At 34.4% G+C, this 14,019-nt stretch overlaps 1 protein-coding gene across 12 annotated transcripts in view; it reads right to left on the minus strand.

The window, feature by feature from the left end:
- Nucleotides 1–14,019, minus strand: part of PLEKHA5 (pleckstrin homology domain containing A5) — a 264,203-nt gene that overhangs the window by 81,418 nt on the left and 168,766 nt on the right. For 11 of the 12 annotated variants that reach the window (XR_005218219.1, XR_005218220.1, XM_037845005.1 and 8 more), the window contains 3 exons: nt 11,051–11,151; nt 7,927–8,042; nt 677–1,144 (listed from right to left, as the gene is read on the minus strand). Coding sequence is in view for 10 of the 12 variants with exons in the window: in XM_037845005.1 (XP_037700933.1) it covers nt 677–1,144; nt 7,927–8,042; nt 11,051–11,151 (685 nt within the window). In the remaining 2 variants the exon portion in view is untranslated. Of the gene's footprint in view, nt 1–676; nt 1,145–7,926; nt 8,043–11,050; nt 11,152–14,019 lie in introns of those variants that run through there. The other variant, XM_037845014.1, reaches the window with a different exon arrangement.

Here is a 14,019-nt window from a genome sequence, read left to right on the forward strand (position 1 = left end):
CAACTGTTTCCTCCACCGCACAATAAGCTTTGTAAGAATCTGGACAAATGTTTTAATTAATTCATTTTCTGCCCTCTAATTAGAATATAGTTGTACAATAAACATATGAAAGAACCAATGCATACATGAATGAATGAATGCTCAAGTGATTAAATTTAATGCTTAGTTATATGTATACTGATTTTAAGAAAGCCAGGAGTGAGACTATTAGAGAATAACAAACTTTTAGATTTCTATTAATAGTTGTCTCCGGAGATCTTTGTATAACAGCAAGCAGTGGAAGCCCACACAGGGTAGGGTGGTAGTGAGGGTGGAGACACATTTTCACTGACTAATCATAGTTGAGAATTCTAGGAGAAGATGGTAGCGGTGGGGGACAAGATGGGAGGGATGTGGAGGGATAGATGTTGCTTCCTCTTGCATCCCAAGCAAATCTGATCTCTACCTAATGTTAGCCTTTCCTTGTCCTGGGCCAGGGAGGACAATTTCCTATCATTAACTAAGTTGGGTGACAGAGAGAAAATACTTGTATCTGATCACCATGAACAAGACATACGGTAATGAAGCTGTAATATCAATAACATAATTTAGACCAGTTGGTAGCTCAGAAACCAGTCTCCACCAACATGGCTTGAAAGGAACCTGGGTTCATAAAGCATAATGACAAGACACTTACCCCCTGGTTTCTTCTTCATGACCCCTCCCCTTCTGGATTTTAATCCACTGTTCCAACTGCTGCATTGAATTGGTTCTCTGTATGACTCGATCAGCCTCCGTGTGCAAGGGCCCCGTGTTTGGGTGAACTCCACCTCTGAGATCTGCCAGGCTAACATTGACTGTTTTGCTCTCTGAAGTATTCACATTGCCTGGTCTGTAGTATGCAGTCTGGGCTGGGCATGTTGAACTGCTTTCATACTCAGATGGCAGAGAATTCAATTTTACACTATTAATTTTTGTTAAAGGTTTGTCTGGACCATCCTTCTGAAATCCATATTTTTCAGCTTCTAATGCCTTTTTTTCTTCAATTTTGCTCATTTCCTTGTTTTTCTGGTTGTTTTGGACTTCGGGTTTAATCAGCATTCTATGGTTGGGAATGTTATTGATTTCTTTAGTTGGTGCATTTTCAGATGTAATCCTGTCCACTCTGAAATAAGAGAAGAAAATCACAGTAAATCAAATGGAAGAATGCATATAATATTTCTTAGACTCAATCTAGAAAAAATGTAAAATTACCTTTGACTTTAAGAAAAAAATTGAGTCACAGGGTCACAGAGGATGAATGTGCACAAATCCCCAATGCTGTGGTATTAAAACTGAAGCATGCCCAATATATAAATTCAAATGGGAGGAATAAAAAAACACAAAATATATAGTTTACAAAGTAACTGGATGATAAAAGTGATGTATGCACCCAACATAGAAATCTGGAAATAAACTAATTAAGATTTCCCTTAAACAGTTAAACAGAAAATCCACATTTAGAAGATGGTAGCATACAAATTCATTTGAAATAAACAACATGGCTCCCAGCCAGGAGGGGCTAGTTCATCATGAGAGAAATATGAGTCTGGTCTGTGGAAATGGTTACATCAGGAAATTGCAGTCTGTTATATCAAAGATCTGAACCATATGACTAACTAACTCTGTTTGTATTAAGAGGCAACTGAATGTCAGTTGAGAACTCTCGGAGCTAAAACTGCATGTGTTCAGATCATAGCTCTACTTGTTACGAGCTACATCTTTGGGCAAGGTTCTTAATGTACCTCAATTTCCTCTTTGGTAAAATGGGGATAATTATAGCACCAAGATCAGAGATTTGCTGTGATGACCAGATGAGTTAATCTGTGGTTGGCATAGACCTTACTACCATTGTTATTATTTTTACAATTCATCAAACAACCTTTGGATTAAAATATGGCATCCCATGTATATTGGCCCACTGGAAGAATGTGCTAGTCAGAAATGTGTGTCTGGGTCACTTAAGAGTTCTATTGCTCACCATCCCAGTTGCTGTATCTGGGTGTTTCTGATGAGAATCTGCTTCCTTGAGCCCAATCACTGCCAAGCCCTGACAAGCTGAAGCTGAGTGTCTGAACCTGCATGAATTCACCAAGATCATGCCAGTCTGGGACTCTCAGTGACTGGACAATCTACCACATTTCAATACATAATGCTTCCATCAGACCCTAAGAGTCCCATGGTGTGTGTAGAGTATACGTATATCTACATACTTCAGAATATGATCAATGAGGAAAAGATAAAAAAATGTGGTTATTTTTCTTGAAATAAAGTTATGGACTATCTAATAAACTGCTCTTTTTCATTTCCAAATCAGATTGGAGAAACAAGAAAAAAAGTAGATATAAACGATAGCTTTCAGATGAGAAGCAAAATTAGATGTTGGGAAATGACAGCGTATTAAGTTCAAGGAATCAGTCCCTTCAGCAGAAAAACTATTAAATAAGCAGGAACTGAATCAACTATTTTGAAACTCTGGAGTCCAGCAGAACACTGTACAGCATCCCGGGAAGAGCAGGAAGAAGAAGCTGGTAAATTACGGTAAATACCAGCAAATTGCTCCCTTTGCACACTGTGGTTACCAGCAACCCTCCCACACTCTTGTGGCAGGCTGCAGTGGGGTCCAGCCCCTGGCGTAGTTTGCTGGTGCTAAAGAGGGTCATAAAAATCCACTTCTCTAAGATTTGGGGGAGGTGTGGGCTGATCGCTGAACACTGCTTTTGATTAGTGACTTTAGATTGCTGGGGGCCTGGCTCTGAGGGCAATCACTGCTCGAAACCACCCTGGACAAAGGCTGCGAAGGAGACATAAAGACAGCACACTTCCCCAGAGCGGCAAAGGATAGCTGAAGGGATGCATTGGCTATGTAGGGGCTGGGTCATGAAATTGCAGCTTTGGGTGCCATGAAAAAGCTCCAGGCGCCATTCCTGGCCCTCCTCTCATCCTCTCCCCAGGGCAGTTTGGGGCCAGCCAGAGCTCCTTTGTGGGTCCCTGGCCTTGTTCTGGTTGGGAAATCTTCTCCAGTGTGACTCCCTACCCCCCACTAGAATTTGCCCTCCAGGGAAAAGCAGCTTGAAGCAAGGAAATCAGTATAAGAAACAACTAAGGAGGACAGCCTGGGGCAAAGGTTTACATGCTCTAGGTCCTGCAGTGGAAGACCTGAAGAAAAAGAAGGTCTGTCTCCTGGGAAATAGAGGGGAGATTCAAACTCCTGTAAACAGAGGAACATACCTAAAGCCACTAGCAAGCACAAGCCCACGACAAGACACTGGCCCAGAAAAGACAGGGAGGACTCTGCACTTTGCATTTGCCTTGGGCTGACCTTCCTGTTGGAAGGCTGAACTCCGAGGGAGAACACTAGCCAATTCAAGGCCAATTTGCAAAGAAAGCAAAAGGTGTTTTTTGCTTAGGTTTGCTTAGTTTTGTTAGCTCCTGACATTCAAGAAAATCTCTGTCACATCACCAGCTGTTACAAACTCAAGAAACCGACATATCAGGGAATAAATCAAGAGTTAACACCTTAAAATATTAAAATGTACAGTATTTAACATAAGATTACAAGACAGAGAAACAGGAAATAAGAGCCCACCCAAAAAAAGAGTATAAAAATCCAAAAAATACCAAAGAAGATTGGACTGTGGACATACTGGAGAAAGACTTTAACTGAAATAAAAAATTCCCAGGAGGGTTTCAACAGCAGACTGGAGTGGGCAGAAGAAAGAATCAGTGCACTCCAAGGAAAGACAATTGAAATGAGTCAGACTGAGAAGCAGAAAGAAAAAAGAATTATAAAAAGTGAAAATAGCCTATGGTAAACCAATATACACATTGTGGGAGCCCCGGAAGGAAAAGAGAGAAAGAGGCAGAAGGAATATTCAAAGAAATAATGACAGAGAACTTCTCAAACGTAGTAAAAGATGTGAATGTGCACATCCAAGAAGCCCAGAGAACCCCAAACATGATGATCTTGAAGAAAAATACACCCTGTCAAAAATTGATCCAACTGTCAAATGCAAAGGACAAGGAGAGTTCTGATAGTGGCAAGAGAAAAGCAATGTATTCTGTACAAGGGAGTCCCAATTAGACTGAGTTGCTGATTTCTCATCAGAAACCACGAGGCAAGAAGACAGTGGTTTGAAACACTTAAAAGTGCTGAAAGAAAACAAATTGCCAAGACATTCCCAGATAAACAAAAGCTGAGGGAGTTTATCACCACTACACCCATCCTATAACTGATGCTAAAGGGAGTTCTTCAAACTGAAAGGAAAGGACACTTGAAAATGGTTTGAAGTGCCATAAAGAAATAAAGACCTTTGGAGTAAAGGTAACCATTTGGGTAATAATAAATGCCAGTACTACTGTATTGTTTGGTATGTAACTCCACTTCTTACTCCCCACAGGTGCTAAAATGCAAACACATAATTTGCATTTTATTTGCATGATATGTAAATCATTTGTATTCTATGTAGCAAATTCTTATGTTCTTTGGATAGTAGCTACCTAGGAATATGGACTATACAAATTTCGAATCAAATGTTTCCATCCAAATGAGGTATTTACTTTATGAACCACTATCTAAGCACTGTTTTGTTTGTCACACGTTTATACCAATTTTCTGGCATTCCCATAATTTGTCTATCATAAATCCCATGGGAAGAACTGAGATGCCCTTAATAAGTAGGAGATAAAACTATGTTCTGATTTTGGTGCTGAGGCAGGAAACAGTATTTTAAAAATTATACTGTAGATTTATAAAAGTCATAGAAACTTTACACTAAAATCAAATTTATCCTTCTTCCTAAATACTGAGGGGAAAGGGGACAATTTTTGACACTGAAAATTAAATATTTGAAAAGATTAAAATTTTTTTTTACCTGTAGTCTATCTAAAGCTACGTCTTTTTCTCTTTATTTTCCCAAAGATTTATTATTTAAGAATTATAACAAATTAAGAAAAAGACACATATGCTGACTTTTGTCTAAATGGAACAAAACTGATTAAAGAATGAATGCTAATAGAACACAAGTAATGCAAAACTTGCAACCTAATTTTGAAAACAGTAAGTGACCACAGAAAATACACTGAAATATAGAAAATGAAAATAAAATAACAGGGTTGGACATGGAAATTATTCAGAAATTGTACGTTACGATTAAATTTCTTTTATACCATTAATAATCTGCACACTAAGGGACTATGACATTGTAGTTCACAGGTGAAATATATTATGAAATTAGAAGATATGAACTATCAAGTTTAAAACTGGATGTTTCATTTCTTAGGCGATAGACCCTGATAAATATTTGTAAGAATTCTGCCTATATAGGAAGGAGAGGCTATTACTTTAAAACCATGCAAATGACCCCCCCCCCAAATGCTTATGAAATACTACAATAATTAGGTATCTCCAATTTAAATGACTAAGAACTAACAGGGCAGGATAAAAATGCCAATAGCTACGAGTAGAACAACCCACATTGCTTCTACAGGATAACAATGCCCAATACCGGGGGACACATAGGGGATATTCAATAACTATTGGCTGAGTGAATTACATGAACACAAACAGCTGAAAATTGTTACAGGCACATAATCAGGTTGGTAGAAGTCAAACCAAAAATTTGACTGTTATCTTTATCACCCCAAATTATGAATAATAGTTTTTAGAGCTCCATAAAAGAAAATGGAAATAAGTTGAAAACCTAAAAAAAGTACAACACACAATATTTAAATCATCTGGATATCAAATATTTTAGTTACTATATTGATTCTAAAAAATTCCCTAAAAATTTTATTCTGAATTTAAAATTATTCAACATTTTCAATTAATTCTCTTCTACACATTTTCTCCAGTTATCAGTGCTAATCACCTCATCTTTAAATCCATTCAGGCATTTTTTTATTGAAGTTCCAAAAGCACCTTTTCTCTTTATTAGCTCTCAATCTTGAATGTGCATGATTGATATGTCTTTTTAAAAATAGGTATCCTAGAATTCAATCCTGGGTCCTCTTTTCTTTTCTCTCTATACTTTGTTACCAGCTCTAATTACCATTGATAGGTTAAGTTGATGTGGATTCAATATTTAACAAAATAAAACTAAATATACTTGTATAGCATGAACTTAAGTATTTTAACCAGGTTAAAAGACTTATTAAAATGTACACTAAATACAAAAGAATAAAGACACATTGTAACAATCCCTAATTTTCTGAGAAGAGGCAATAAAACACCAGACTTGCATGTTAGTATCTCCCTTATAAAAGATAAGTGCTCAATGGTCACTGATTGGAACCAAGATTTAATTATATCACAGGTATTTCTTCAAATTACAGGAATAGAAATTTAATAAAGCATGTTATTCACCTTCTATTTATGTAATTCTAGAAATTCTTACTATTTCTAAATACAGTGCAAGGATATTAAAATGATTCGTATGTTTAAGCTGGGAAAGAAATCACACAGATCAATTTCAACAGTATGTATCTATATTATCAAGGAATCTGAATACTGGAGTTTCAAAAGAAAGAAGGTACAAAATATATGACACAAAAATGTATGGTAAAAGAGTTAATAATAGAGTGGTATGTGTGAGGAAATACCTACTGCAAGCTATGGACTATATTTTAATAGTAATACCTTAAAATTCTTTCATCAGTAGTAACTGGTGTATCAAGCCAATACTAGGGGTCAATAATATGGGGAGATAAGGGATATGCGGTATTTGGGGATTCCTTTTTTTGTGTGTGATAATTTTCTTTTTGGAGTAAACAAAATGGTGTAAAAATGTGTGATGATTGTACAAATAAGTGATGATACTGTGAGATACTGACTGTATAATTTGGATGGACTGTATGATAAATGAATATATCTCAATCAAATCTGAAAAAAAAAAAAAGAAAGAGGGTACAATTCATCATGAAGTGTATATCTTTAGAAATAACGTAAATGCTTGATGAGTTATTTTCTGGGGACATTAATCATAAATCAATCAGAATTAACCAGAAAATGGTGAAGAAATGAACTCATCAAATTATATGATTACAATTTAATAAATTTCAAAAACATACAACATGGTTTAAAAACACAATTACATTAACTTCATGAAAATAAATTCTAAGATTTAGAATATTAAAAAATACTGTCAATTGGGGTAGCTGGTGGTGGATACCTGAAACTATCAAACTACAACCCAGAACCCATGAATCTTGAAGACAGTTGTATAAAAATGTAGCTTATGAGGGGTGACAATGGGATTGGGAAAGCCATAAGGACCACACTCTACTATGTCTAGTTTATGGATGGATGAGTAGAAAAATAGGGGAAGGAAACAAACAGACAAAGGTACCCAGTGTTCTTTTTTACTTTAATTGCTCTTTTTCACTTTAATTATTATTCTTGTTATTTTTGTGTGTGTGCTAATGAAGGTGTCAGGGATTGATTTAGGTGATGAATGTACAACTATGTAATGGTACTGTGAACAATCGAATGTATGATTTGTTTTGTATGACTGCATGGTATGTGAATGTATCTCAATAAAAAAAAAAATACTGTCTTGAAGGATAAAAATCAGTGTAGTTTTAAGATAACAATTAAAAATGTACTTACCGGAAATTAAAGGTAATTCTGTAAGAAGAAAGAACATTCAGTTTGAATGTTAGGATTCTCAATTCACCCCAGTACACTGATAGGTGAAAATGAGTAAATAGAAAAGGTGGAAAAAAAAGTAGGTGGTATCTCAAACTAATTAAAGGTGTATGAATTTAAAACCAGAAAAAAAAGCAATCCTCTCTAGGAAAATAATGATTTATCATTACTATTAAAATGATGTGTGCTATTATAATGATATTTGCAAGGAATGGAAATAAAATGTAAGTGGAAGTCACCATTATTTTCCCTACAGCCTTTACCTTTTCACAGGCTCTGTCTGTACCAGAGCAGCATCTAACATGGCTTTCATCCACAATTCCATTTCTTTTCCTGTATCAGTGCAGAAATAATAGGTCCGCATGTTTGGATGGGCTGCCTGATTGAAAATGACATGATCATTTTAAATAAAAGTATGGGACTCTGTAAAAGAAATAGAAAAAAAAAAATCAAGTGGTTCTTTACATACATCGTTTTCATCAAATTTTAAAAAAAGCAAACCTGTCTTTACAAATATTAAAATTTTCTTTATTAAACATGAAATTTATTTAATTACTAAATATTAAATATTAACTGCATATGGCGAAGAAAGGAAGTAAGAAATAAAGCACCTGGTAGGAACTGTTCCATGCAAACATCCCTAGCAATTTTCATTTACTGCAATCCACACCCTGTATTCAAGAAATATGTTCCAGAGCAGTCAGCAAAAAAATTAATTGAAATGCACGTCGTAACATTTTCCCCTTGTTTTAGCAATTCCTTTCCTTAGTCCTTAAAAGGTGCTGCTATTAAAGTATTTTTTCTATAGGGCTATCTTGTGAGGAAAACATTCACCTGTACACAAACAAGAAAAATTTATAAATGATCTAAAATGGTATTTACTTTTAGTTTTTCCTCTTATATTTCAGAGTTAGAAAGTAAACATTTTAGGTTCAAGAGGAAGAGGGACTATATAACTGGTTAAGTAGTTAAGTCATTTTGCTGTTTTTTCTTTATGGTAGTTCGTTCTACCTCTGGACCAGAGAAACAAAAAGAACACAAAATAAAGATGATGCCAAGGAGAGAAGCCAAGGTGTGAAGCACCAAACACTCATCTTAACCCTTGGCTTGACATGGCAAAGACACATATACTCATAAGGGTCTCTCTCTTGCAGCAGTGACTGTTTCACAGAAGAAAAAAAATGTTGAACAGTGAATTTTATGAGGAAAACGTTCTTAATTTCCATTAAAAATGTCCATGAAAGTTTCCTATCACACATTCAAAGACAAGGAAAAATAAACAAAGACTATTTCAGCACAGAATGAGATAAATGGAAGAGTGCTAAGTATGTAGCACTTCTGCTAAATATAAAAAGATAAAAGAAATAAATCTGGAACCACACACTTGATTATCTGCTTGATCTTGACTATCTGCTTGATCTTGACTATCTGCTTTATTTACAATGTCAAATTGGTTGCTTCAAATTCTTTTTTAGAAAGAATCAGAGTAAAAATAAATTCAATAAACATGGCAATTAAAATAACTGCATAACCAATAAATCTCACTTGACTGAATAAAATATATAAAATAGTCTACGGAAACAATTTAAAAGATATATGTTGTTAAAATAATTAAAACAAAGTGTCAGTGGACTCTATGAGTAGATTTTGAAGAAATGAATAAAAACTCTATTTGTGATCAATGGAAGGAACTCTGGGCTAATGGTTAAAAGACTCCCTTTTTAGCCCTGACTCAGGCACTGACAAAACACCCCCAATGCTTGCCCTCAGTTGCTTTGTCTGTCAAATGAAGTATTTACTAGATGATGCCAAAGTTCTCCATCTAAGCTTTAAGTTCCCCGATTGGGTTCAACAATTATCCTTGAATTTTCTACTTACCATTTTAATGCACAGCAGCATTAAAGATAAAAAACTTTGAGTAGTGAAAGCAGCTCACAAATTGAGAGGAAACACCACCATAAAGGAGAAAATGTGAAACAGAAATTACTCTTCTTGCCACAAATAAAATAAAATTAAAACTTACCAAATAATTACAGAGAAAATAAACTTAACATACATGATAATTTTATTGCTATTTTCTAAAAAGGTTAGCCTTAAAAAATAAGTCCAAGAACCTAGCAAAATGTTGTACAATAGCACGAATTCAATAAACATTTGCTAGATTGATGAGGTGAAGAAACAACACTTAAACTGATGGCCAAAATATAGGGTTAATAGTAAACAATTTTACATGTGTAATTAATAAAGCTATTATTTTACATTATCCATTTAAACTTTGCTACAACGTCTCAAAATACTGAATATTGTTTCTCTGGTTCACACTGTTAATATTAAGTTTATTTAAAGATGAAGATCTTTGCTTGAATAGTACATTGAGGTCTCTCCGCCTAATACAACATCTTGTCTACCTTGTCTGCTCATTTTTTGCCATAGTTAATAGTGTAACACATTAAATAGCTGTAAATCAGTGGCAGTCCTGAGTATTCTTTAAACGTGGATGGGGAACCGAAAATCAATTTTATAATGGTTTAAACTTTTTCACTGTTAACTCACTGCATATGTTACCTTCATTTCACCCCTTTTTCCTTAAAAAGAAATTTTTACATTAAACCCTTTGGAGTTCTCATGTAAAACTGACAAAAAATAGGGGTCTCTCAATTTTATTTTGGCCATAATCATAAAGCATAGAATGCAGCATAGTTTTTGAAAACATAAAACCACCAACTTAGCATTAAAATGGCCTCTTAATTGAGAATGTTCCACAAACCAGCGATAACACAGAGAAGGGTGGGTACCGTCTGTCAGGTAAGGGGATCTCTGGTCTGGGTGGCTTTGATAACAACAGTTTCAACATCTCAACTTCAATATTCTCTGGAAAGTACCTGATGATCATGATTTTCTTAGATCCAAGAAAATCTTTGCAATTATTCTATAGGATCATAAATGTACATATAATATGTTAAAAAACATGGTTGCTGTTTCTTACAGTACTCTCCCCTCAAATTTATTAAGAAAAAATTCAAACATACAATAACCTTGACAAATTAGTACAATGATCACCAGGATATCCATATCTAAATTCATCAATTATTAGCATTTTTACATTTTTGCTTCATCTATCTAATCTATCTATCTCTATACATTTATATATAAATGTATATAAATTTATGCAGGGGTCAAGTGAAGACACTTGACCCCTGCATATTTCAGTATGTGCCTCCTATAAAGGGACATTCTCCTACAAAACCATAACAACATTGATTAATACATTTTAAATTAAAAAATGCTGTACTGAAATATTTTTTGCAATACTCTATGGATCAATATCCAGTTTTTTCTTAGTGCAAGTCTCAAATACAGAATTAAAAAGTATAGTTACTTCCTTACCTTAAAAGCATATTTGCGATTAATGTGATCCTCAGAGGTAAGCACTGCTATCTGAAAACTAGGCAACAGTATACTTCCCAGGATACCCTCTTCCTTCTCATCTAAGAGATAATTTAACACCTGATTAGAAATTTTACATGTTTTATGAAGCAGCATAAATTTTCTCTAAATTATTTTGACTTGAATCAAAAGGTTCTTGCATATAAATAAACTATACATAAGGCAGGATTTTATAAGGTTTTAAACAAAAAAATCAAATAGCATAATTATATATACTTCTGTATTTTAAATGAGCTTCCCTATCCTACGCAAACCAGAAACTGGTTCCAAACACTGAAAAATGTCCAGTAGACACAAAAACAGCATGAATCTGTTTGAGCATACATACTGCATTCTACAAAGGCATTTTACATGTGAGTCACTGAAAATATTTTAGCATATAAGGAATGACACAGAATCTTTAAAAAAACTAATCTATTCACATTTCTTCTACCCCATATAAATGCATGGCCTGCTCACTTAACATTATTTAGTCTTTGCTCAAATGTCTCATCAGTGAACCCATTCCTATTTAAAACTCTTCTCATCATAGCCCCTCCAAGGCCCTCTAGTCTCCTTCAGAATTTTTCCCCCTTAATAGCTCTGACATGTTATATATTTTAGTTATATATTTGTTTATAATTGTTTTCTCCCCACTAGAATGAAAGCTCCATGAAGGCATTTATAACAATAGTCGTAGATACTCAAAAGTATTTGTTGAATAAATGAATAAACACATGAATATACACTTAAAACTATGCTACAAAAATTTTATGCTATTTAAAACATTCAACCTTGAGGTTTGCTTTTACCAGTCATTCTGATACACAACCTAAATTTGTGGGAATAAATTACAAATCCACAGGCAAACACATAAAATATACCTAGGAAAATGACAACTTAGCATAGTATACAGCCACATTATTAATTTGCTGCTCAAGGGCAGGGATGTCTATGAAACTGAAATATATAGTTCATCAGTATATACCCATAAGGCAAGTAAATAAACTATGCTTCAGGCTGATGAACCCACCAAAGAGAAAAATCAAAATGGGAAATAATTCTTATTATGCTTGTCATGTTTTATTTATGTTTATTATAAACTTGACAACAGATTTCATTTATTTTTCCCTCAAATTTAGAGTATATGGTGGAACTTCCAAAATTAAAAAAAAAAAAAGTTGCCTTAAATATCACTCTTTTGCTTAAAAACACCAATAGTTTCCTCATGACATTTACTCAAGAATCCAAATTCCAATAGAGCCTTACATGCGGCAATCTTTCTTTCATCTCCTCTACTGCTAACCCTCCATTTTGTTACACTGTTTTCTTTCTGTTCTTTCAACATTCCAAAGGCTTTTCTACCTTAGAGATTTTGCACTATTTGCACCCTGTGCCTGGAACACTGTGCCCATTTTGCTCCCTCTGGTCATTTTAGATCTTGCTATTGAAAATACCTTCTCAGAATATTCGACTTACCTTTTATATTATGACCATGCTTTCCTAAAAGTGCTTATCATGTCTTATCTGTTAGAACCTATTACTGTCTGCCTGACTTCTCTAGAACATAAGCTCCATGAAAGCTTTCTTACACTGCTGTTTTGACTGTACCTAGATAGAAACGTACCAGGAATGAAACAAGTTCTGCTCAGTTGACATTCGTTGAATGAATTAAGTCCCACAGTGAATTTTGTCCACAGAAACACAAATTATAAAGAATTCAATGCATTTTTTGTTGTTGCAAATTAACATTGAGAAATTTTTAAAACTAGAAATAAAAACAAGTATTTCCTTATTCTCATTTAAAAACCAAATAGTCTATAACTATACTGAAAAAGGGAAGAAAGTACAAAAGTACAAATTATAAGCTTAGGGATAGATAGTGCCTCAGTTACAACTCCCGACTTTCTGAAGGAGTGGGAAAACCTTTAAGAAAAATCGTAGCATAAACTCGGCATTTAACTGAAGAGAATACCACAATTGCAGCCCAACCAACATTTTTATGACAAAAAATGAAATTTCATAGGTTTGGTTAATTCTGATTCAGCAGTAGTTCTCAACCACTGTTTGCAGGGGGAAAAAAAAGAGATGAAAACAATTTTAGTAATTCCAGATGTTCTCGGTTAATACGAATTATATTGCTTTGATAGTCATCGAGTTTTGCCACAAAATTTTTGTGTTACTAAAGTAAATTTAAAAGCTGCTAATCGGTTTTAAAATCTGTCACAACTTGTAATACATTTCCCTAGAAAAGTACACTATAGGTTTATTAATTATGGGTTGAAAATATAATTCTTTACTAACTGTTTTCAACAAGACAAACAACTTTAAACTAAGGGAGGAGCAATTGTCCAGATTCATGATTTATATTGTAGATGAAGTCGATTTATCTGGGGACAGTCACTTGTGTGCTCCTGTAATTGACAGATAACACTTTAAAGTATCTAACAGATTTCTGTAGCACTTAAACAGAACCTACTTTGGACTTTCAAGTTGTATTAACTGATAATTTACTATGCAGGAAACATTTTTAAAAATGAGAAGAAATAAAGGCTGCTATTGTCTACCTAAGATAATAGCTTTATTTCCCTGCCACTAACATTAACAGCCTGGTATGTATCTACGCCACAATTTTCTCCATGTTTGAGGGAGAAGGTTGTTATTGTTTTGTTTTAAATGGGATCATACTAAAAACATTTCCCTGATTTTTTTTTTCTCACTTGTCAAATCATTTGCTGGGTGTTCGATGGACCCGTGGAAAGGTCTCACAAAGCTGACATGTGAAAGGAGCCTCATCAAATTAATATGACTTTTACCTAAAAGGCACAGAATTCAAGGATAGTGTTAGAGAGCAAAGAATCATTTGTTCTTCAGGCAGAACAAATCAAATTAACACAATCAGGTTACAGAAACTGGATCAAAACCCAAAC

Source organism: Choloepus didactylus, chromosome 8, assembly GCF_015220235.1.
Source record: "Choloepus didactylus isolate mChoDid1 chromosome 8, mChoDid1.pri, whole genome shotgun sequence".
In the NCBI taxonomy this organism is placed as follows: Eukaryota; Metazoa; Chordata; class Mammalia; order Pilosa; family Megalonychidae; genus Choloepus; species Choloepus didactylus.